Here is a 21,970-nt window from a genome sequence, read left to right as displayed (position 1 = left end):
GAAATGTAGGGGTCATGGTGCTTGTATGTAAGGGGAAATTGATTCCTTCAGAAATAAAATGTGTGGGAAAAACGTCTACTCATCTTGGCCTTCCACATTAAAGAAGTATTTAATTTGGCAGGATTTAATAGTACCAGTTTCCTTACCTCTGCATCATATCCAGCTGTTTCTCATAGAGCATAGAGAGTTTCTCATAGAGACTAAATGAATAAACATCCTACAAGTATCTTCAAAAGATGTCTAAAAACTTGCAGTTGCCAAGGAAGGATGTCAATCCCAAAAGATGCAGGAATGTTGTCTCAGAAGCAGTCATGTCCCATGATTTTTTTTCTGTTCATACTGTGAACATGTGTTCCATAGAGTCACTCTATACTGTTAACACGTGTCTTTTACTGCCTTGAATGATGGGTACACACCAGCATGGTGCACCTTTCAAATGGGCCATACTACCGGAGCTGAAAGCAGTTTTAGCTAAGAGAGAATGCCACTTTTACATATCCTCAGAAGTTCCATTCAATAACAGAGTCTTGTTTCTCTTCCCAACCCTTTGTTTCAGTCAGTATTATACAGGACTTCTGCTCTAACAGTTATTTTAAGGACTCAGGAACTAGACTCTGGACAGGCCAGAGGCAAGGCAACGGTATTAACTGCTCCTTTTAAACAAACATTTATGCAAGTCATTTTAATAAGCAAGCTACTAGTCTTATCATAAATGACAAAGCCTGAACGCAGACTGAGCAACAATCAAATAGAAATCTTTGATTTCTCTACAGGGGTTAGTAATACTAAGTAGCATAGGTAACAGTAATTGCTGAAATACAAATTTCAGAAATTTGAAATCCAGTACTTCAGCCACCTTAAAGCCAACAAAAGTTTCCAAATACCCTGGCACACATTCCAAGGGAATTCTTTTGAATTAAAAAATAACCCGAACAAAACAGGCTCTATTGTTCTCTTCCATTAAAGAACCTCATGTAAATACCACATGTTTTTTATATCCTGACCAGCTTGGCTCAGGGCTACAGAGTGACTCAGGAGCTAGCAGCTGGACAATGTCTACTAGTTGGTCCCTTGCTCAGGATGCTGAATTACAGCGTTTCTTTACACAAAAGGTTTAACTGATGCTAATCTCCCATCAGACTGAGACAAATCAGTGTCATCTGATCACCTGAGCAGCTTCTCTACATGAAACTTTGCATTCTGCTGTCTTTAATTCAATGCATACAAGAGATCTACAGCTCCAAGAATGATGTTTCTGTCACCTTTTGTCACCCCTTTGATTTTTATAAGTGAACTTTGTAAGTCAACTCCTTCAGTAAACTCTTGAGAAAAATGACTGTATAGGTGCACACCTTATTCTTTTAGTAAAGTTACTAAAACAATTAGTAAAGGACAATTTCACAGCAGTAAACTAGTTTTACCAACTAATGTCATTATATGATAATTACAATGACAATAAAACTAAATTATAAAAACAGAGCTTCTAGTAATTAGGGCCTTCGACTACTGAAAAACACTACACAGAATTTAGGAAAAGCAACTAGTCACCAATTCTTTGCTGAAACAAGTGCTATTTTAATAGCTGCACATGAACAAACAGTATCTGCTCATTAACCATTTCAAAACACAAAACTAGCTTGACTCTTAAATCACTTAATGCAAGCATATTCATCACACCTCAGTCTCATATATAGAAGGTTCACATAATTTTTTTGGTCAAGGAATACTTCATATAATCTCAAAATAATCATTGCTTAAGATTTCTGTTGAATCAACATCTCTATTTGTAACTAGTTATCTTTTCCTTATGCCCTGACTACTACATGGCCAAAAGCAAGGAGAAACAAAAGGTCAGAAGAAGCAACTAAGTCTAGGTATGAGAAGAGCCCTTAGTTAAAAGGCTGCTCTATTACATCCAACTTGCTCACTGGACAAGACTGTACCTAAACTAATAGTATCATCATCTGACTCTTGTGGCAAAACTTTGACAATTCTCAGCAGGCAGAATCAGACCTGTCGGCAGAAAGTGTAGGTAATGAGCAGATTTTCCTGTTTACAAACTTTGCAATACTTCAAAACATGAAGCTGATATTCTAAGCAGCTGCTTTTCCTCTGAGCAGTGAGAACACAATAGACTCCTTATTAAACATTCTGTTGTACGAAGTGATAGTGAAACTGCAGTTTAAGGACACAGACCAAAGTCTTGTAGGCAGAGGCATATTATAGTAGCTAGAAGCATCATCAACTTTCAAATATACACGTCCTTACTGAGAACTCATGAACTGAAAACTTCTCTACTTTTCTCAGATAACCTCTAAGTTGTGTAATAAAATGTATTAAGAGATTAATTCTACCTGTCCATCTTGCCTGGCATGTAGTTTATGCATGGTAGCTCATAACTAATCACCATTAATTGTATGAAAATAAGCATTTATTGGGAAAATAAGAAATTGCAAGGGATTGCATGTTCAAAATCATGATTTATTGATGTATTTTTTAATCATGTAGCTCCTTGCAAAGATACAGTTTATAAATTATAAAACAAGTATAGTTCTTTCCACAGCTTTCACATTTTAGTCCTCAAGTCCAGGTCAGTATTTTGAAACAAGATGGTCAAAGGTAAATTATGCAAAATGGCTTAAAAAAAAAGACACTAAAAAGCTTCAATTCTTCCAGGATCCAAGATACACACATAATAAGCAGCATTACAATGTCTGCACTACACCCCCAAGCGATATATGCAGGAGAAGCAGCGTACAGTACCTGCAGACCTCAAGGAACACTTCATGATTAGCAGAACACAGCACCTGAACATCTACAGCAGCCTCAAAATTTATCTTAGTAAAACAAATGCTCAAACGGTTTACAGCATGTGTGGTAAGGTTAGATGACAGGTTGTAGTACATTACAATCATGTACAAGCGAGCCCTGCTTACCTGTATTCACACCAGGCCAGTGCACAAGCAGTACACACTAACATTTTACCCCTGCACTGTGACACTCCCCAAGCAGGGCCAAGTACCTGCAAACTCATCCTACCGTACAGGGGAATTTGGGAACTTGTACTCGTGTACACTTGTTACAATACATTGCCTGTATCCCTCTCCCCTCCACCAACATCCCTTGGAGAAGACAGGCTGCACTGAAATTCTTCTACCAAGATCAAATTACACTGATAAGCAACTGACACCACTGCATTGGTGGGGATGTACCTCTGCAGTTAAATTTTATATTTCGTGCTTGCTTGCCCTTGACTGTTTTTCCTTAAGGCTGATGTCAACAAAATGCCAGATCTTAAAGGCAAACAAAATAAGTTTAATTTAAAGAAAACATTTATTTGAAGTTCTTTTAAATCATACAGTTTAACAGATAACAACTTCCTCCCTTTTCACATTTCAAGTCTTCACCAGGGACCATACACACTGTCCTACAGACAATGACATTTTCCTATTGATTCCTTTTGAATGAATCAGTGTCTAGGCAGATGAAGAGTCATATTTTAAGCAAACTGATTTAAAAATATTTTTTTAAAAAACCCAACACAACAAAACAAAACTTTGTTATCAAATTCTTATCACAAATAAAAGGTGTTTAACACTCATAAGCTTGATCTCAAAACAAAATCCCAGTCATTCACAATCAAACAGGACATACTGCCTTCAAAAAATTTCCCAGAATTTTAAAATGCTCCAAATATATACACATTTATAACTTAAGTGCTTATTAGCTACAACCTTTTACTCATGCAAAAGTTGTGAGAGGAGAAGGTGTTTTTTAGAGTGGCTTTTCTGAATATGCAGTAAAACTCTTCACTCGTGCAAAGAACAAAGGGGTGTACATTTTGTCAATGTCAAAAGTAGTTACAGCTGTCTCACCAGTTGATCTGCAGAAGAGCATTGTAAAAGTTAAATTAGACACAAGTTGCTGTTTGAGTCCCTCATGCATTCATGTTCCATAGTACAGTGTGTGCAGAAAACTAGCTGGAATAAAGTGTCTTTTGTAATGCCTTGTTCTGAAAGCATTTGAGTCTTAGCTGAATCACGCTATACAGAATCCACTTCTACATTCATACCTAAGAAACCACTTTCCCTTTCCACTCTTATTAGGAGCTCCAAGGCATGAGCAGTACAGAAACTTCATGCTGAAAAGAATGTCCGCAATATAAATTAGGTATGACAACATTAGCTTTTACAAAAGTAATTTTTCGGTTTACGGAAGTTACCTATACTCCCAGCCTCCAGGTGTTTATTCCTTGCATTTTATATTCTCACAGCTCAATAGCTGAGCTATGTTCCTATAAAAACACTGAATATTAAGAACCCTAAGGTTCTTAATATTAAGATTCTTAAGGAAGACAAGGTTTAAATCCACCCTAACTGCCAACACCAAACATCTGGAAAGGCAACTTGACAGTAATTTGAAATGCCAAGTGCAAGAACAGTGGCCATGGCTCCTGCCTGGTAAGTGATCAGAACAGCTGGTCACATACCCACATTCTTCACTGCTGAATTATATAGTTAGTAACATTAGAGTTGTCACATCACAAGTACAGACATCTTTAATCTGCACATCCACAGTGGAAAAGAGATATATCTTAATAAATACACACTTTCCACAACCCCTCACTAGCACCACATTGTCATTATATCCTGATTCAGTTCTGAAAGCAAACACTCTGCATAAATCCTTTAAAAAACTAAAATACAAATTAAACTAGTTCAGAATCTTCCTATTATCATTAAAACAGGTTAATAAAATCTTGGAATTTCTTTATGTTAAAGTTCATACTGGTATTTCAAATCAGGACCACTTACTGTTTTCATGTAATGAAATTTATGAATGTAATTTATGAAAATTTCATAAATTTTGTTAAAGCCACCTAAGTCTCAGACTCTTTACATTTTCTGTACTTAGTACTGGAAAAATTAACAACACCTTTAATTCTACAGTTTAGTATCCTTGTTTGCTCTCCATTTACTCACCTGCAAGTGATGTGACAAGAATGATGTATCCACACAAGTTTGTTGAACCTCTGGCGCCCACTGGAGCACAACTGTAGTCCTACATGGAAACTGTGATCTGTTTCTTGAGCAGGAACTCGACGGAAATACCTGTATTTGTGGTAATCAACTGGTTTCTGTACAGAGAAATAAGAAGTTTCATGACCTACAAAGAACACATTGTGCAATTATTTGTCCTAAGTGGCTGTGAGACCAGATTGGTAAAACTCTCATATTTATAAACAAGTACTTCTGTTCCTTCAAAACACATAAAATGTGTCTGTTAATGATGGAAGAAGCTTTCACAGAAAGCAAAAGAAGCATGCAGGACACCACCCAACAGTGCTTACTCACTGTAACACTTCTTACTCTTCACAAGTTTCTCCTGACTAGCAGTTTGATAATCGAGTAAATAACTCAATCAAATCATTCAGAGTTCAATTAACAAATACTGCTTATCTAGTTTTACTAAATGTTGTGGAACATAACTGCACAAGTCAAATCTGTTCTCAGAAAATGACCTATTCATCCTTCTTTCCTGGTAACATTGTTGATACCCAATAGGAGCATAAAAGGAAATTAAGCCTAAAGGGGAGAACAACTGTTTAAATTTGAACCAGATATTTATTTGCGTTAATAAATTATTACAGATTTGGGGACAAATGTAAGAGACATCACCATGCTTATTTATTTATATTTTATTTTTAAACTGTTTAAAAAACTAAATTAATTTTTTAATCTTTTGGTGTAAGGCAAATCTTTGGGTCCTTTAAAACACACAGTCTGAGTAAAATCTTGTTAATCTATTTCTCCTCTATTCTATTTTTCTACCTACCTCTTCCTTTTTCTTCATTATTACAGCAAATACTTTGGTTTGATTGTCTGTTTCCTGGGAAAGGCGATAATGGCCAAGCAAGATTGCATCTGTTCTGGAAGTTTAAAAAAGGAGGATAATGTCAAGGACATAAAAATATTCTGTGTCTCAAAAGTGTGATGTTCTTATAATACCCTATCAGCAATGAAACAAAGACTGACTACATAGTATAAGGATATAAACTATTTCTTATTTTCATTCAGTAAAGGCTCATCAATGATATTAAATGGTGAAAATATTTTTTCCCAAACAGAACAGTAAAGGTAAGTTAGTTGGTTCTACCTAGCCTACTGCTAAATATTTCCAGATTTCTGGTAAACAGTTCAAACCTGTTTTGAAGTTCCAAACGATTTTCTGGTATTATGCCCAAACATCAAAAAGTATTAATTTCAACATATCCCTCGAAATCTTCACTTTCCTTCAGTTAAAGAAGTGTGAGAAGGCAGTCAGTAACAAAATAGTATCTTTAAAAGGATTGTTCCCTCTACTTGCCTTAAAAATTTCAAATCACATAACCCACAAAGGAAATCTAATTACAATATCAGAATCCTAAAATGAAAGATATTTTTGCATAAAGACCAAAGTTTTTTGTAGTTCTTAGGAGAGAATTATGAACATCTATAACACAATATAAATAACATTGTTTTGCTAAGCCAGGATATGAAATCTGAGATAAAAGTAAATACAAATTGCTAGGTAAAAGCAAAATGAAAACTGCAGAGCCAAATATTATAGTTCAATAACCTTGTGTTTTTAGTCCGTAAGCGAGGAACTATAGATTGAGGATCCTCAGGAGTTGTTAGCATCATAACTTGACCATCTGGAAAGAATCTCAAATATCTGAAAAACATAATTGCACAATGCAAACCTAGAAAATATGTCCTTTTCCTGGTTTTTTTTTTTTCTTGTTTGTTTGTCTTTAGAATTACAGGATATTACCCAGAAGGATTTAGAACTTAATTGGTAACAGCATTTAAAAACACATTTCTTCACACATAACAGAAAAAAGGAGTTCAGAAATCAAGAGAGTTATGAATATTGAAAGAGGAAGTTATGAAGAGTTAGGAAGTTTTGTCACCTCTATCAAAGCAAGGTGGCTAACCTGGGATCAAAACTGACCTCAAGTTTCTCCATTCCTATCCACAGAGACCAATGCAACAAAATCTCAATTACAGTATCAGTACAGAATTAGCAATGTCATACAGATTTTTTTCAGGTTCTGGAATCTGACTGATTTTTACAGTACTCTAGTATTGTGCTAATGCTTGACACTACAACAGTAGCCATCAGGCTCAATGGTTTCTATGAACAGCTTCCAGCCTCAGAAGGGACAGCAGAATGAAACAAGAAATGCTGGGAGCACCAAGATGAACAACAGCAAAAAAACAGGCTGAGGAAACAAATGCAAGGCATTTACAAGAAGATAAGAAAGCCCAGCCTCTTGATTTTTACAACTGATTACATATACGCTAAATGACTAATCTTGTATAATCACATGTATTCCCTTTGCTGAATTGGGTTATGTGTTGTGTCAGATATGAAAAGTAAAAGTCATTTAGAGAAAGAAATCTGTAGATAAGTATTTAATTGTTATAAGTGTTCAAGCACTCACCACGTGACATGATTTAAGTGAGGATGAAATACGTTTCTAAGCTCATATCTAATTATCATAATAAATCCTATTTCTAAAACCTATTATCAGAAACTGCACATTGCTTTACACACTCTAGCAATCCCATTCAGTTTTAGAGAATGATTATTGTCTGATTGTGATATCCAGGGGTGGATTTAAAGAACTTAAGAGAGAAACATTTCACTCACTCATTTTACTACAGCTCTACCTGTAATATTCCACTTGGTGCCATGCTCTATAGAAACCATCAAGAGACTGTTCTCCTTGACGTATGTATTTTGTCTTGCTGACATACACACCTACAGAAAATAAAGATATATGAACAAAAACTAAGAACATAAAATATTTATGACAAAAAAGCCAATAATCTAAAACTTTTGAGTATGGCTTTATTACTTAAATACATGGAAGTTTTTATTTTGCGCCTTTCCCTTCTCTTTGCAGATATTCTACAAACTGAAATGCACAAATTCAGATTAGGTCTAACAACAATGTCATAAACATCAACCCCACCTGACTGTTTCTGTCACACATAGTTACAACTATTTCCAGAAGTACAGCTTACCATCAAATCGAACGCGAGGCCTTTCCAGAAACATGTCCCTCCAAGATGCATATGGAACAAGTTTATTGCAGCTCCTGCCCCATATTTTCAAACAGACTTGATGCCAGATTTCAGGATCTCTAGTGAAAACGAGAAAAAATCAAACCCCATAATTTCCCTACAAACCTTGTTTAGCTTTTATACATCAAAGTAAGACTCTTTTACTTAGTTTGGATGTGACTAAAAGAAACTTTCTTGAACAAAAATAGCTCATAATTTAAAACCCTTGACTAATTTACTTAATCCTGGAGTGTTTGAAAGCCTTTTCCTCTTCCCAGTGAAACTGAAGAACAGAGTGTCATTTTTATCCAAGTACAGAACCACAACACTGCAGCACCCTGGCACTTTTCTGCATGGCTATATGAGGATGACAATATAACACACCATATTTTGGAGCCCTAAAACACTAATTTGCAAACAAGGTAGAGCAAATAATACTTTCTGCTTGATTTTTATTACAGTATAGTTATGTATCTGACATACCATTTAGTAGTGTATTCAAAAACTGATCAGCACTGAGGAGCTTAACATGAAAATGTCCATGGAAGGAAAAGTAGGACATAGTGCAAAGAGAAGTTTCACTCTAGATAAATTATCTACGATACCTGGCGCAAATGTAAAATCCTCGACAAACAAGAGATAATTGCTCCAATGATCTTAGATCCAAATCACTTGAAACCACCCATCGGAAAATGTACATTAGTACTTCCATAGGCAACGCTAAAAAGAGAAAACAAATCCTTGTAACGTGTAAATCTTGTTAGATGTTGTTGTTAACCCCTTGTTAGATGTAAATAAACAGGTTATTTATTTATAATTCCAGGTTTGGCTTTTGACTTTCCATTAAAAATCCTACTTTTTACATTGTAGCCCAATGCCAGAGAACAAAAAAAATGAACTTAAAAGGTCACCAAAGATTACATGTGATGTCCATAAAGAATCCTTTTCATCCTTTTCAGCCTAGTAACTTCTGAAGCAGAGGTGATTTTTAAAAAGTTCTCATTCTGCTATAAAAGAGTCAGTAAAAAAGATACTGTAACACAGGACTGGCTGGAAAGTAGAATATAAATCTAGAAAGAGACCAACATTGCTGCTCAAAGGACACATCTCCTTTGAGATCATTTTAGAGTAATGTCTGCAACATTTTGTCTTTACTGGCAAAAAAAGAAAATACACTTTCCCAAGTGTACAATGCACCAGTTAAAACAATGTTTTCTTTATGTTTTGATTTGCTTCACTTACTTTATTTTCTTTCCTTGACCAGAACAAAAGAGATCAGGCCAAGATTTCAAAGTGCAACTGATAATTTAGGATGCACAACAAAGGCATCTGTTTTTAAGGGAGATCATAGCTCATATATACTCTCTACAATTTAGATCTCATAAGGAAGTCTCAGGATAATTGTCCTAGAACTGAAGGACTGAAAATCATTAACCTTCACAAGATTTTTTAGCTTTGTAATATAGTTTTTCTGACCCTGAAAACACCCTCGTTGCAAAAATCTCATACAGAATCAGATAAAATCAAGAAATTTAAAAATGCATAGTCTACAAAACAATTGTCTCTTACTCACATTTGAAAATTGTAATAATAATAGTATTTGCAAACCAAAAGAACTGGGAGGAAAACTGGAATACCCTTACTTCAGCAAGTCCATTCCTAGAAGTTGCTACTTTTAAGTATGCCTCTGATCCTGAAAATTCTACTCAGAATAGTACATGGAAAAAGCTTATGTGATAAAAACAAGATCCTGTATGAGAACAAGATTTGTTTACCTACTTGATAAGTTTTTCTCCTTTGTACCTAACAGAAGTAAATTAAGAGATAATGCATGCACTTCTTCAAAGGTGGCTTTTGAATGAAGGAGACAATGTTTTAATAAAATGAAACATCTATATAAATTCTGCCTCTCAACTTTTACAGCCTATCTTAACTCTTACCTGAGATGTGGGTCTGGTTGACATAAACTTCAGGCTGACAAAGTTTGACTGAAGATTCCTGAAGAGTTAACTGCTGCTGGAAATCCGTCAGAAGATCTGCCATTTTGTCATCCTCTTTGCTATCCTCAACACTAAAAAAGGGGAAATGCCAACACTATAACATTGGACAAAACATACCAACAGATGTCCTCCTCTTGGAACCAATCCACTGCCTTCCTCTCACTCAATAGAGCTGTTTCTTGTACATTTTTAAAGCAATCTCATTTCATTACACAATAAAACAACTACTGAAATATGATCAAGGTCATTAAGACCTTGAGGCTCAGAATGCCTGAGGCTGGAATGCCTCTGAAAGTGACAACTGGGTTTTTTTCATTAAATTCCCACCCCGAAGTTTTTTTGTTTGTTTGTTTTTTGGGGTTTTTTTTTGTATTTGAGAGTTTTTTATTGGAAGTCACTGAAGAATTTCTTTACCTTATGAAAAGACAAATCTCATATTTTACTTTGTCTAAGATATGGCATATGCAGGAAATAAAGTGTCGTAAATGAAATGTTGCATTTTGTAATCCTTCTCATAATATAAGATATTGGAAATAATTAAGGATTATTTTTCACACTTATGTTATTCACTAAAGAGTGATCCTGGGTGGGTTTATTCAACAGTAACAAAGGAAAACTACTTTTGTGCCTATTCTGTAAATAGGCAGAAATAATAAATTTCAGGAGCCAGAACAAGATAGCAGAACAGAAACAATAAACTTCCTACCCATCAGTAAATTTGAAGGACTGCTAAGTGATAAAAGAACATTACCACATTTAAAAAAGAAATCTAAATTGAAGTTGTATGTCATAATATAATCTTTTAACAACTGCCTGCTTGCTTGCCCAAAATATCCAGAAACGACACAAAACTCCTTGAACACAATCACAAAACACTTTCTTCTCCCTCACTTGGTATACAAGGGAATTAAGAGATCTTCCAGTCACTTTTTAATACTATTCAACTCTAAACAAGTTAATAGCATGAGCTGAGAATATAAGCAAGCAACTAATAGACCTACCAATGGGTTTTGAAATATCATACAGAAGACAATTATGTTTGGGCCTGTCCTAAGATTACAGTAAGATGTTGCACCAAATATACCTTGGTTTATTTTGATGGGTATGATGGTCAGTCCCAGTACCTACAGACCACACTGTAAACTATTTTTTCAAATCTAATTGTTTAATTTGTTTTTTCTCACCAAGACTGTATGAAACACCTACAACAGTAATTCAAGAAAGTACAAACACCATAACTAAAATATCTCAAAAAAAAATACATCTATACAAATACTGCTTTTAAACAGTAGAGTAACAACTGAGACTACTAGTTCTTTTTCCCTCACTGTACAGCAACATTTTAGAAACCAAATAAAAATCCACAGAACTGTAGAATCGTTTAAGTTGGAAAAGACCTCTAAGACCATCAAGCCCAAGCATTAACCTGCCACTAAACCATGTCCCTAACTTCCACATGTGCACATCTACACACCTTTTAAACACCTCTAAGCACAGTGACTCAACCTCTTCTCTGGGCACTCTTCAAGTGCTTGACAGCCCTTTCTGTGAAGACTTTTTCCTAATATTCACTCTAAAGCACACCCTGAGGTAATTTCTTCTTGTCCTGTCACTTGCTATTTGGGAGAAGAGACCAACACCTACCTCAATACAGCCTCTCCTTTCAGGTGGCTGTAGAGAACAGTAAGATCTCCCTTGAGCCTCCTTTTTTCAGGCTAAACACCCCCAGTTCCCTCAGCTGCTTCTCACAGGACTTTCTCCAGACCCTTCCCCAGCTCCGTTGCCCTTCCCTGGACTCGCTCCAGCCCCTCAGTGTCTTTCTCACAGTGAGGGGCCCAGAACTGGACACAGCACTCCAGGTGTGGCCTCAGCAGTGCCCAGTACAGGGGGACAATCCCTGCCCTGCTCCTGCTGGCCACACTACTGCTGACACAGGCCAGGATGCCACTGCCTTCCTGGCCACCTGAAAACACAACATTTGTTGCAAAAATCTCATACAGAACACGCTGGCTCATGTTCAGCCAACTATCAACCAGGACCCCAGGGTCCTTTTCCAACAGGCAGCTTTCCAGCCACTCTGCCCTCAGCCTGTAGCTCTGCATGAGGTTATTGTGACCCAAGCACAGGACCCAGTACTTGGCCTTGTTAAAATGCACACAACTGGCCTTGGCTCATTGATCCAGCATGTCCAGATCTCTCTGCAGAGCCTTCCCACCCTCCAGGACCACTCATGCAAAACTTCAAGTCAGAGAGTCCTAAAGGAGTAGGGAAAATGATGCTAAAGTATGAAAACAATCCTATGAAAACCAAGGTTTTTACCTGACTATAGTGCATGATCCAGTAGTTTTCCTAGTGCACAAATACGCAACGAAGATTTAATGCCAGCAACATATTCAGAAACTAAACTAATGGATGTAAATAACACACTTAGCTCATCTTGCACTCTTTTATATTAAGTCAACAGCTGCACTGGAGCTGTACTGTCCTGGGGCAACAAGACTGAGCTAGTAATACCACAGGGGCACGGTTGTGCTTTCCTTTTTCATTCTCCATGTTAAAACTCTTCATTTTTTTGATGTAGCTATCAGCAGCACCAATAGCTGCTATGAGTAAGCAAGAATTTGGGACGCTGTTCCCTAAGCTTGTCTATGTTGGGCTGCGGGGCTGGAACAAAAGTTTTGGCCCCCTTAAAACGTAAGTCTTGGGCTCAAGTTACACCAGCCGTAAGTCACTACACATACGCTGTACTGAGTCTAGGGGTATTCTGATGTGTGTAATGATGAAAGAGCAGACTACTCAGATTGCAATCTTTGAGCTTCTAAACATATTGCTCTACTGAAAATGCTCTCAATTTGGCTGTGTTAGCACAAGAACAGATTATTCCTTTGCTTAATTAAGATGCTTATTTTATTAGTACGAAGCTTTAACTAATTAATCTTTTTGCCATCTATAGCTTTGTATATGATCCTAAATCTGAAAATCAAAAAAGTGACTGATGCTTTTTTAAAGTAAGTATTAACTTAATAACTATTAATAAATAATTAATAACTATTTGTAGTCCTTACCCCTTCCATTGCCCCTGAAATTAGCTAGCTCCAAACAAGCCTGTTACTGTCTTCGAAAAATAGTCTACTCAACTGAGAGTAATAAGTTTTCCAGACACTAAGAGACTTAAAACTGCATATTAGAGCAGAGTATTGATATCCCTCCAAAACAAAATGTCATGTTTCAGTACTCCTATGCACTTAGTAAAATTTCATACTTACCACCTCTTTCCAACCCCATCACCATCTGGGGACCGTGTATAGGTGATCTTAAACTCTATATCAGGTACAAGCTGCATGGCTAGACGATAAAACTTGATGGCTGAAAATAAAGGTTTGATGTTCAAACACATCTGATGCCCATACTAACTTACCAAAGCAAAGACTGTTTTCAGAGAGATGGTTTCAGCTAAAAGCACTAAAAAAGCGGAAAATGCCTTTACCAAGGCAAGCTTATTTAGTCTAAACTGTTAGGTTTAAATTCCATACAGAAGAGAGGAACATTAAGTACCTGTTTTCAATCCTAAAAACTTCACGTATTTTTTCAGAATAGAGAGTTATCTCAGACGTGTTTCAGCTTTTATAGATTTACCTTAATCATCACAAATGCAACTATGAAGTAGAAAATTTTACAATAAAACTTTACAAACTCTTGATGGTGTTTTTTGCCCAGCACTTGCAAAGATTTCCCAACAAGCTGTAAAGATTTTAGACAGCAGATCCATAACTAGCCATAAATTAAATGAAAAACTGTGCAGGTACCTTAAGTCCCTGGTATAGGACAGACAGGCATTCAGACATATACAACACTACAAAGGTGAAAATGATGAATAAAATATTGTTGCAATTTTAAAATTTCAACAATAGATGCAATATATATCAATTTCTCTATGGAAACCCCTGGAAACTAAAGAAGGCACAGAAGCAAGCCACTCAACATACTGAGAGTGAGGAAAGCAGCCTTGTCACAAAACTATCGGATGTAAAAGAAAACCTGACAGCTTGGGTTTTGTACACTTTTCTCACACACACAGAAAATATTTCTGCCTTTAGCACTACAAAGATCCTACAAACACTGAGTAGAGAAAGAGGTTCAGGAACATCACTGTAGCAACAAACTGTTGTTTAAGCTGCAGAATGTTTTTCTTCTAAGTCAGCTCTACGAATCCTTCTTGCTTCAAATAAATTTGATGTAAGAACATTCTATCTATTTTAATACCAGTAGTAAAAGCATGTATGCATGCAAATGTGTTGTTGTATTCCCACACTGTGATACCAAGATCAGAGGGCAATTCTTCAGCTTGGACTCTTAAAACCAAAACTCAAATAAAACATCAGTAATTGTGGAGCTCAGAATTTGTCTGATGAGTCTGAGAAACTCAAGTTTGGGACCAGTAAATGTTCCTGTTCCCTTGAATTCATGTCAGGGCCAGTGACTGACAAATACTATCCTTTGGTTGTTGTGGATGAGAAATAGCAGCAGCCAGCTAAATAGCGATCAGTCTCAATTTAGCATTTAATCTTGCAGACAAGGCCTCTACTGTACTTAAGCAAGAACAAGCTGCAGCACATAACTGTCTCACAAGCATCAGGTATCAGCAGATTTCAGAAGCAGGCTTGGATTCTGGTGACCTGGGCCAGGTCAGCAAATAAAAGCCTGGTCTGAAAACAGATGTCCTAACATGTGCTCAGAAATATATCTCTGCTTGGCACTGGACCGTGCCTCTAATGTCTCATAAAAATCTGTGCGTAGAAATAGTTCAGTTTAGTTTCTCAAAGTCTCAAATCAAATTCAACCAAGAAAGATGAATTCATGTTCATGCAACCCAGATGTCTGAAACACTTTTGTGTTGTGAATGGAACTGTTAGATATTACTATTTCTTTGCTGTTATGTTTAACATACAAGGAATGCACTGAAGCAGATGAAGTCACAGCTTTCATTTTATGTACACAGTGTTTAAATAGACTGCTTTCCTCACTTTTTTTTTAAAATTTATTCAGAAAGAACCTTCACAATCTCCTACATGATTTCCTAAATATGTACCAGATTTTTAGTTCTGACACATTTTTTTTACTGTGCATTTAATCCTTTACCAAACACCCACCATATCTTAGCCTAAAGTAATTTTGCCCAATAACAACATGCAATAAATTAGAAATGGAGAGAACTGATTTTATTAATTGCAGGGGACTCGTATTCCTCTCAGTTAATATGAGATATGAAACAACAACTAGAAAGCCCTTGAAAATGAAGGGCTGAAGTGGAAATTTTGTATTCAGAAAGTGGCTGAGTTCAGAAGCTTCCAGAGTTCTCTCAGATTTCTGTATCTTAACTTATTTTGCACCTGCACTTTAAATACTGTGTCCAAACCTTCTAGTGGATGAGCAGGATGGCACATACATTCTGCTTTGCTTTCTTTCTCATGTGAAAGAAACAGAAAATTGGTATCTCCGCTACTGACCTACAGGACTCGGAAGTTAGGACAGACCTCTTACTCTCTATATTCTGAAAACTAAATATGAGAAAGAAAACTTTGAATTTCCATTTCTACTAACACTGATAGCAAGAGTGCACGTTAGCAAGCTAAGCACCTTAAATATTTATGACAAACCTCAAAGACTACCAGATTTGAATGCTCATTGCGGGAATTCCTGAAAAAGCTATTTTAGCGTGCTGTGTTAATCAAAAACAAACAAAAACAAACAAAAACAAACAAAAACCCCCAAACCCAAACAACAAAGCATTAAAGCATTCCACAGATTAAGTGGTTTTGTTCACAGTGGAATGATGAGAACTGTGAGCACAGGAAATAAAGTTTATTGCCTTGATTGATTATTATGCTAATTTCATGTTACAGAAGCCACATAAAGAGGTGCTGTATATGAAAAAGCAATCCAGTGCTCCATTAAATTGCACTATTTCAAGATACTGTTATTTTGCTTGAAAGCTAGAAATTTCTTCCTTAATGCCATTCTTGCTTTACCTCAACCTCAGAAGTGTGATACGATGGTTCTTTCTATAGCATGTTTGTTTGCTTATCTGAATGATGGAGGTCTCAAACCACTGTTAATCTGTACCTTAATTTCACCAGACCATGTATATTTGCCCATAAATCACAGAGTGTTAGATTTCTCTACAATAAAGGTATTCATTGTAGGCTTCCATATTACCTTCATAAAGGGCCCCATTTCGTTCTTCTTCCACTGCCTTCAGGAAAAGTTCTTTTGCCTGCATAATAAATTACACAGAGCACTTCTTTAATTCCTTAAAAATACAAGTGCAATGTCACTTGACTTAGAATTATTTTTGATCTTACCTATTGTACCTATGACAGAGATAACAAAATAATTCCATGAATAGAGAAGACATAGTCATGTGCTACAAGACATAACTGAAATTCCCAGTCAACAAACTGTATTCCTGCTGCTCACCCCTTACCTACAGCCTTTCAGAAAACAGATTATGAAGGTGACGCCAAGGCAAACATAAAGACTAGAAGAATCAATGTAGGATTATGTAGACATTAGTATGGAGATAACAAGACAATAAATAAGCTCTGCTGTTTCTCCAGATTTAATTCAGCATTAACTTTCAGAAAAGTTATACAGTAATAACAGTAATACAGACAAATAAAACCTCAAAATTATGCATCTTTTTCTGTACCTTTTCCTCTTTTGCTATCTCCTGTTTTCCCCTGGCATCAACAGACTTTAGTCCAGGTTCTCTTGACGATGCTCTGCACGGCAGAGGTTCCAACCCACTAGAACTCACACCTGGGGCAAGCTCAAACATCCACTGAGCTCTGAACATCTGGAGCTCTGCCTAAAAAAACATGATTAATTCTACTTAGTATTACATATTTAGACAGTACATCTTCTGAGGAGAAATTATAAAGTACAAACACAAAAAAGAATTTCAAAACTATACTTTACATTTCCAAGTGTTAAGTGGCTTCAGTGTATTTAGGCACAGAGAGTTAGCATTGTTTCATAGTAAATTAAAACAAAAAAGTGCAAAAGTACTTGTTCAGTCTCATTCAATAACAAAAGTGCTTTTTTCTGGACTGTTCACCTCAGAAGAAAAACTGATGTTTCAGGAAGTGGTTGTTTTAGTACTATGGTTATGATCTAAGATTCCATAGAAAAGTGATCTTTCCAGACATGACCATGTTTGTTCTTGTTTATGCAGAATTATCATAAGCAAGAAGTCGATTAGCTCTTAAAATTAAAATTTAGAAAATCCCGGCTTTTGCATACAAGCATTCTAAGTTATCTACCATTTAAGATGGTCATAAAATATACAAATAAGACCGTACTCTTTTAAGAAGTACGGACTGTGCTCTGTGAAATAATATTAAGTTACAATTCCTGCCATGCCTTTTTTTTCAGCATCTTTGAAGTTACATTTCACATGTCTCTTGCAATCATCACAACTTCTGGGGAGCAACTATACAGAAATCTAGTCTTGTAAGAGAACACACTTTTCTACTACACTGCTTTTATCAGCTTTCTGGTCCAGTAGGGAGTGACAGCTTAAACTAGAATTTGATCACAGAAACTGCTGTCCAATTTCTACAGTTCTTCAAAGAAATTCCAGATCTGTCACAAGCCTTCTTTTCATCTACAGAAACAGATGAAGACTGAATTTGACACTTGGAACACAATGCAAAATTTATCTCACTTTTGGAGGGGCAGACACATTAAGCATTTGTCAGATCAACAAATGTGTGGTAACTAAATGAGGGTAAGCGATGCAGTTTAAATCACAGCAGTACTGTGTTTGTAAAAACCCACTAGCATGAGACACATACCTGAAGATTTGCTTCGCCAGATCTTTCACTGTCATCGGTTCTTACCAAATCAGTGTGACAATCTTCTTCAGCTTCTGCCTAGTAGAGAGCAGTCAAATGTGATTATAGGGTCTGCATAAGTCCCTACAGCACAATCACAAAGAGCAACTGTCATGGACACACATTAAAAAAAATTAAGCATACTTCCCTTTCAATGATAAAAATTAATTTTAAAACTACTGAGATCAGTTGCACTTCCATATTAACTAAATGAAGATGAGTTTTAGACATTTTAGACACATTAATATAACACAGATGATCACTATCTTCTCATTGTAAAGACAGCCAGTAGTTTTGATTGTTTAATACTTGCAAGAGCACAAAAGTGCTTTGAATAACAATAGATACTTTATATATACGTGTGTAACTAAAAAAGAAATGTATTGGGAAATAAAACACTAGCATGAGAGCTTGACAGTTGGTGTAATTTACAGTACAGCTGTGAGACAGGTTAAACAAATAAAATCTCGAATAAGACCTTTGACTAAACCTAACATTGCTCTATATAGGAAGTTAAGCCAGCTAATTTAAGAGGAGAACTTAAAAATATGCAGATTAATTATCATTGTGAAATATATTGAGATTTATGTAGTCTATACTAAAACAAAAGAAAACTAATTGTGAGCATGAGTAACAAGCCACAACAATGACAACAACAGCAAGATGCCAGTAAGGGGGAAAAAACACCCAAAAATCTCAACTAAGACATTTGTTTAAGGTTCTTCCTGCAGCTGGAGCAAACTAGTTTTTCTACCATTCTGCAGTGAAATTCGCATCTATAGTTCTGCAAGTAGATAATGCAAAGAAAGATTACAAGAAGGCAAACCTGACATTAAGATTATCACAACTACTTAAAAAAGTTTTATTTCCCACTCCTTCCTATTGTACTCAGTGCTCAAACTCTTAAGGCGACATTCTGTCAGTGAGATTCTACCAAGCTCTCAAAAGAAATCTCTACCTCCTGCACAAAGTGCAGAAATCAAAGCATTCTTTTATTCAGAAAATTTATACCGTTTTTAGAGCACCTGGAAGTTCTGATCAAACTACAGAATAGCAGCAAACGTGATGGGAAGGCAACTCTTTGTCTTGGTGACAAGCACCTCCCTGGAGTTAGCATGTCTTCAGATTCCCCAATGATCACAAACTTACTGGCTTGTCATCTGTGGAAGTGTTTTCAATGATGTCTAAGTTAATTTATCATTTACAATTGATAGACATGGTTGGCTGAAGATAAATAGAGATTGCATCTTTTTCTGCAGTCTCATTTTTGGTTTCCGTACATCCAGTACACTATAAAATACTAGTGACATTAAGTCTCAGTGAAGAGTAAATAACTTAGAAATATCATGGGCTTTGATTCCAGAATTTAATTGCAGGCAGTTAATGCCCTATGAGTTGTGACAGTCCTACCACATTATTAGCATCCAGGAATATTTTGTTGGCCAAGCAGAGCCAGCCTAGGAATGAGCTAGCTCTGAAATGGGATTCTCTAAGTACATTATTATGGCACTGCGCTGACAGAAATAAGGCCTAATTCTGTCTGCGCAGAGTGCAAGGCTTCTGGTTTGCAGCTGAATTATGTCCAGTCAGCTCTCCAGTCTGGGCAGAATAAGCCTGGTTTTATCTGCAAAATGCAGAAACTAGCAATTTCTAAACTAAATCAACACACTATCTTCTTATGCATAAAGGCACGCCCATTAAAACCTTTAACTCCTGAATTCTGTAAACAAATTGATTTAAGCGCTGAAACTACTTAGAAGGTTAGGAAGCTGGATGAAGTTAACCTCATTCAAAAACTTTATATTTCACTAATCTGTTTAACTCTTGATTTTCAATCCCTCCTCTGGGTTCAGCTGCCCTACTTCTTCATTTCTGAGTCACAGTCAGACATGGTAGTGGACTGACTACATCCAAAATGTAATTTGATGCTCTTTGAAACTTAAATATGCTCTCAACTCAAGCCAAAAATACTACGAAGACCTGGCCCACAGTATAAAAGCTGTCAAAAACCATTGTGAAATTGATTACAACCAAAGTTTTGTCATTACCTTCCCTATAGTGTAGGCATGTGTGACCTGCAATCTCTCATATCAAAGGTCTGTCTTCTGGCAGTAGTAGCAGCCTAAGTGCCCACCCCTCTAAATTTACTGGTAAAGCAATTAATTCACATTGCTACTGCATAGGAATGAACTAGAAAACTGATCTCTATTAACAATCTTTCCACTATTTATCTGACCTGTTGAAATCCTGAATTTCAAAATCATATTCGACAAGTGAGCAAACACAGGTACTGTGAAGCAAGGACCTTCACCAGCAGACAGCTCATGAGATCACACCTACAGCACTTCACAACATGTACAAATTGGCTCCTTGCCCCAACTCTGAGAACACTTGTGTTGTACCTCTAGTTTCTAAAATTCACAGAACACTTTGCTCTAACTGCTACTTAGGGGATAAATCTAGACTGTTCATCCTTGTGCTGCTGGCCTTTCTCCAGATACAAGTCAGCTGTCACACGGAATAGTGACTTCGTCCTGATTGAAAAGAAGATACCGTACTGTGTACTGGCTGATTGGCTTGATTAATTTTCCATGAGGGAAGCAGTAGTCTGTCAACCCACCAAAAGGTAGCATGTAAAAAGTAAACATCTAATTTAGGCTGCAACTTGTAAAAAATTAAGTCAGCTGAGTAGATTCAATTCTGATTTGCTTAGAAACCATTTGCCAAATGCAGAACTAGTTTATTTGCACAGTTCAGTTTTGTTTTGCAATCAATAATTGCACACTTATTTCCTCAGTGTACATTAACCATTCACTAAACTGTCTGTAACATCAGGTCCGTTAATAGTTCTGATCTCTGTTTCAGCAAAATAAAACCAAAATCAGAAGAAGTTCGAAGCTGAGTGTCACCAGTTGAACAGGGCTATGTGTTATGTGTGAACCATACAGAACTCAGGGAGGAGCAAGCACGGCAAAGCGAAACAGTGACTGCCAACTAACACTCCTCCTGGTTTTATAAAAAAATGAGAAAGCCACACTATTTTTCTGTAAATGTGATGGAAACAACACCGTGCTCAAGTTTAAGAGTTTTTATAACCATGGTGAGACATTTTAACAGATCTTGTGTGGTATAAATGGTTTAACTTTGAATGATCGAGTTCTCATCATGGATACTTGAATCCATATTGAGGCGCATTCAATAAAGCAATACTGAACCAAGGAGTATTTCTGGTAAGTCAAATGATAAACTCAACTCGAGTCCCTGACCCACGGAGTCCTTTAAATTACTGAGCGACTTTATGCCACCACATTTTTGAAGAAAGGAAAGGAAAGGAAGGGTACGTTTCCCTGTAATGACACAGGGATTTTGTTCACACGTTCCTACGGAGGGCTAGATCCCTCCAGCACCAAGCAGCCCCACTCATCAAAATCCTCTGGGGGAGGTGGCTGTGTCTGCCCGCGGTGGGGCGGGATCATGGCACGTTTCCCACAAGCATCGCCCGGTGCCTGAGGGCGGACAGGCGGGCAGGGCAGGGTTGTCCCCAGCAATTCGGCCAGGGGGCCGCTCCCACATACACACCCCCTTGTCCCGGTCCCGCCCGGCCGTCCCTGCACGGCGGCCGAGCCCCCGATACCCGGGGCCGCTCACCATGCTGCCGACGCTCGGGCGGCGCTGTCCCGTCCCGGGGGCTCTGCCCCCCTGCTTGGTCCGTGTGTCCTCCCTGCCCGCGGGGGGCACTTAGCAGAGTTCTCGGTCGGAGAAGCGCACCACGCAGCGGGAGTCCCTGCGGGCCCTGCGGACGGCAGCCATCTTCCCGGCGAGCAGGGCCGGCGGCGGGAGCGGCGGGACACGGCCCGGGCGAACCCGCCAGGTCAGAGCGCCGCCTCCCGCGCGGGCCGCTACGACGCGTGACCGCACAGACTCCCCGCCCCAGTGCGCACCGCGGCCCGTGTCGCCTGTGCCT

The 21,970-nt window shown here is 37.4% G+C and overlaps 1 protein-coding gene across 7 annotated transcripts in view; it reads right to left on the bottom strand.

Moving 5' to 3' along the window:
• The window catches only part of FBXO9 (F-box protein 9), a 54,220-nt gene extending 32,285 nt beyond the window's left edge, over positions 1-21,935 (bottom strand). Inside the window, exons 1-13 of one of the 7 annotated variants that reach the window (XR_009277155.1) lie at positions 21,655-21,787; positions 17,968-18,045; positions 16,821-16,979; positions 16,328-16,385; positions 13,378-13,477; positions 10,052-10,182; positions 8,717-8,831; positions 8,073-8,191; positions 7,716-7,806; positions 6,619-6,714; positions 5,836-5,929; positions 4,983-5,166; positions 2,466-3,883 (exon numbers count right to left, since the gene is read on the bottom strand). Coding sequence is in view for 4 of the 7 variants with exons in the window: in XM_058834631.1 (XP_058690614.1) it covers positions 3,775-3,883; positions 4,983-5,137; positions 5,836-5,929; positions 6,619-6,714; positions 7,716-7,806; positions 8,073-8,191; positions 8,717-8,831; positions 10,052-10,182; positions 13,378-13,477; positions 16,328-16,385; positions 16,821-16,979; positions 17,968-18,045; positions 21,655-21,657 (1,308 nt within the window). In the remaining 3 variants the exon portion in view is untranslated. Of the gene's footprint in view, positions 1-2,465; positions 3,884-3,904; positions 4,142-4,982; positions 5,167-5,835; positions 5,930-6,618; positions 6,715-7,715; positions 7,807-8,072; positions 8,192-8,716; positions 8,832-10,051; positions 10,183-13,377; positions 13,478-16,327; positions 16,386-16,820; positions 16,980-17,967; positions 18,046-21,654 lie in introns of those variants that run through there. The other 6 variants (XM_058834634.1, XM_058834631.1, XM_058834632.1 and 3 more) reach the window with 6 other exon arrangements.
• Positions 21,936-21,970: the final 35 nt, after the last annotated feature.

Source organism: Poecile atricapillus, chromosome 3 (assembly GCF_030490865.1).
Source record: "Poecile atricapillus isolate bPoeAtr1 chromosome 3, bPoeAtr1.hap1, whole genome shotgun sequence".
Lineage (NCBI taxonomy): Eukaryota > Metazoa > Chordata > Aves > Passeriformes > Paridae > Poecile > Poecile atricapillus.
The sequence above is the reverse complement of the archived record's forward strand: the minus strand, read 5'-3'. Positions and strand labels throughout refer to the sequence as shown.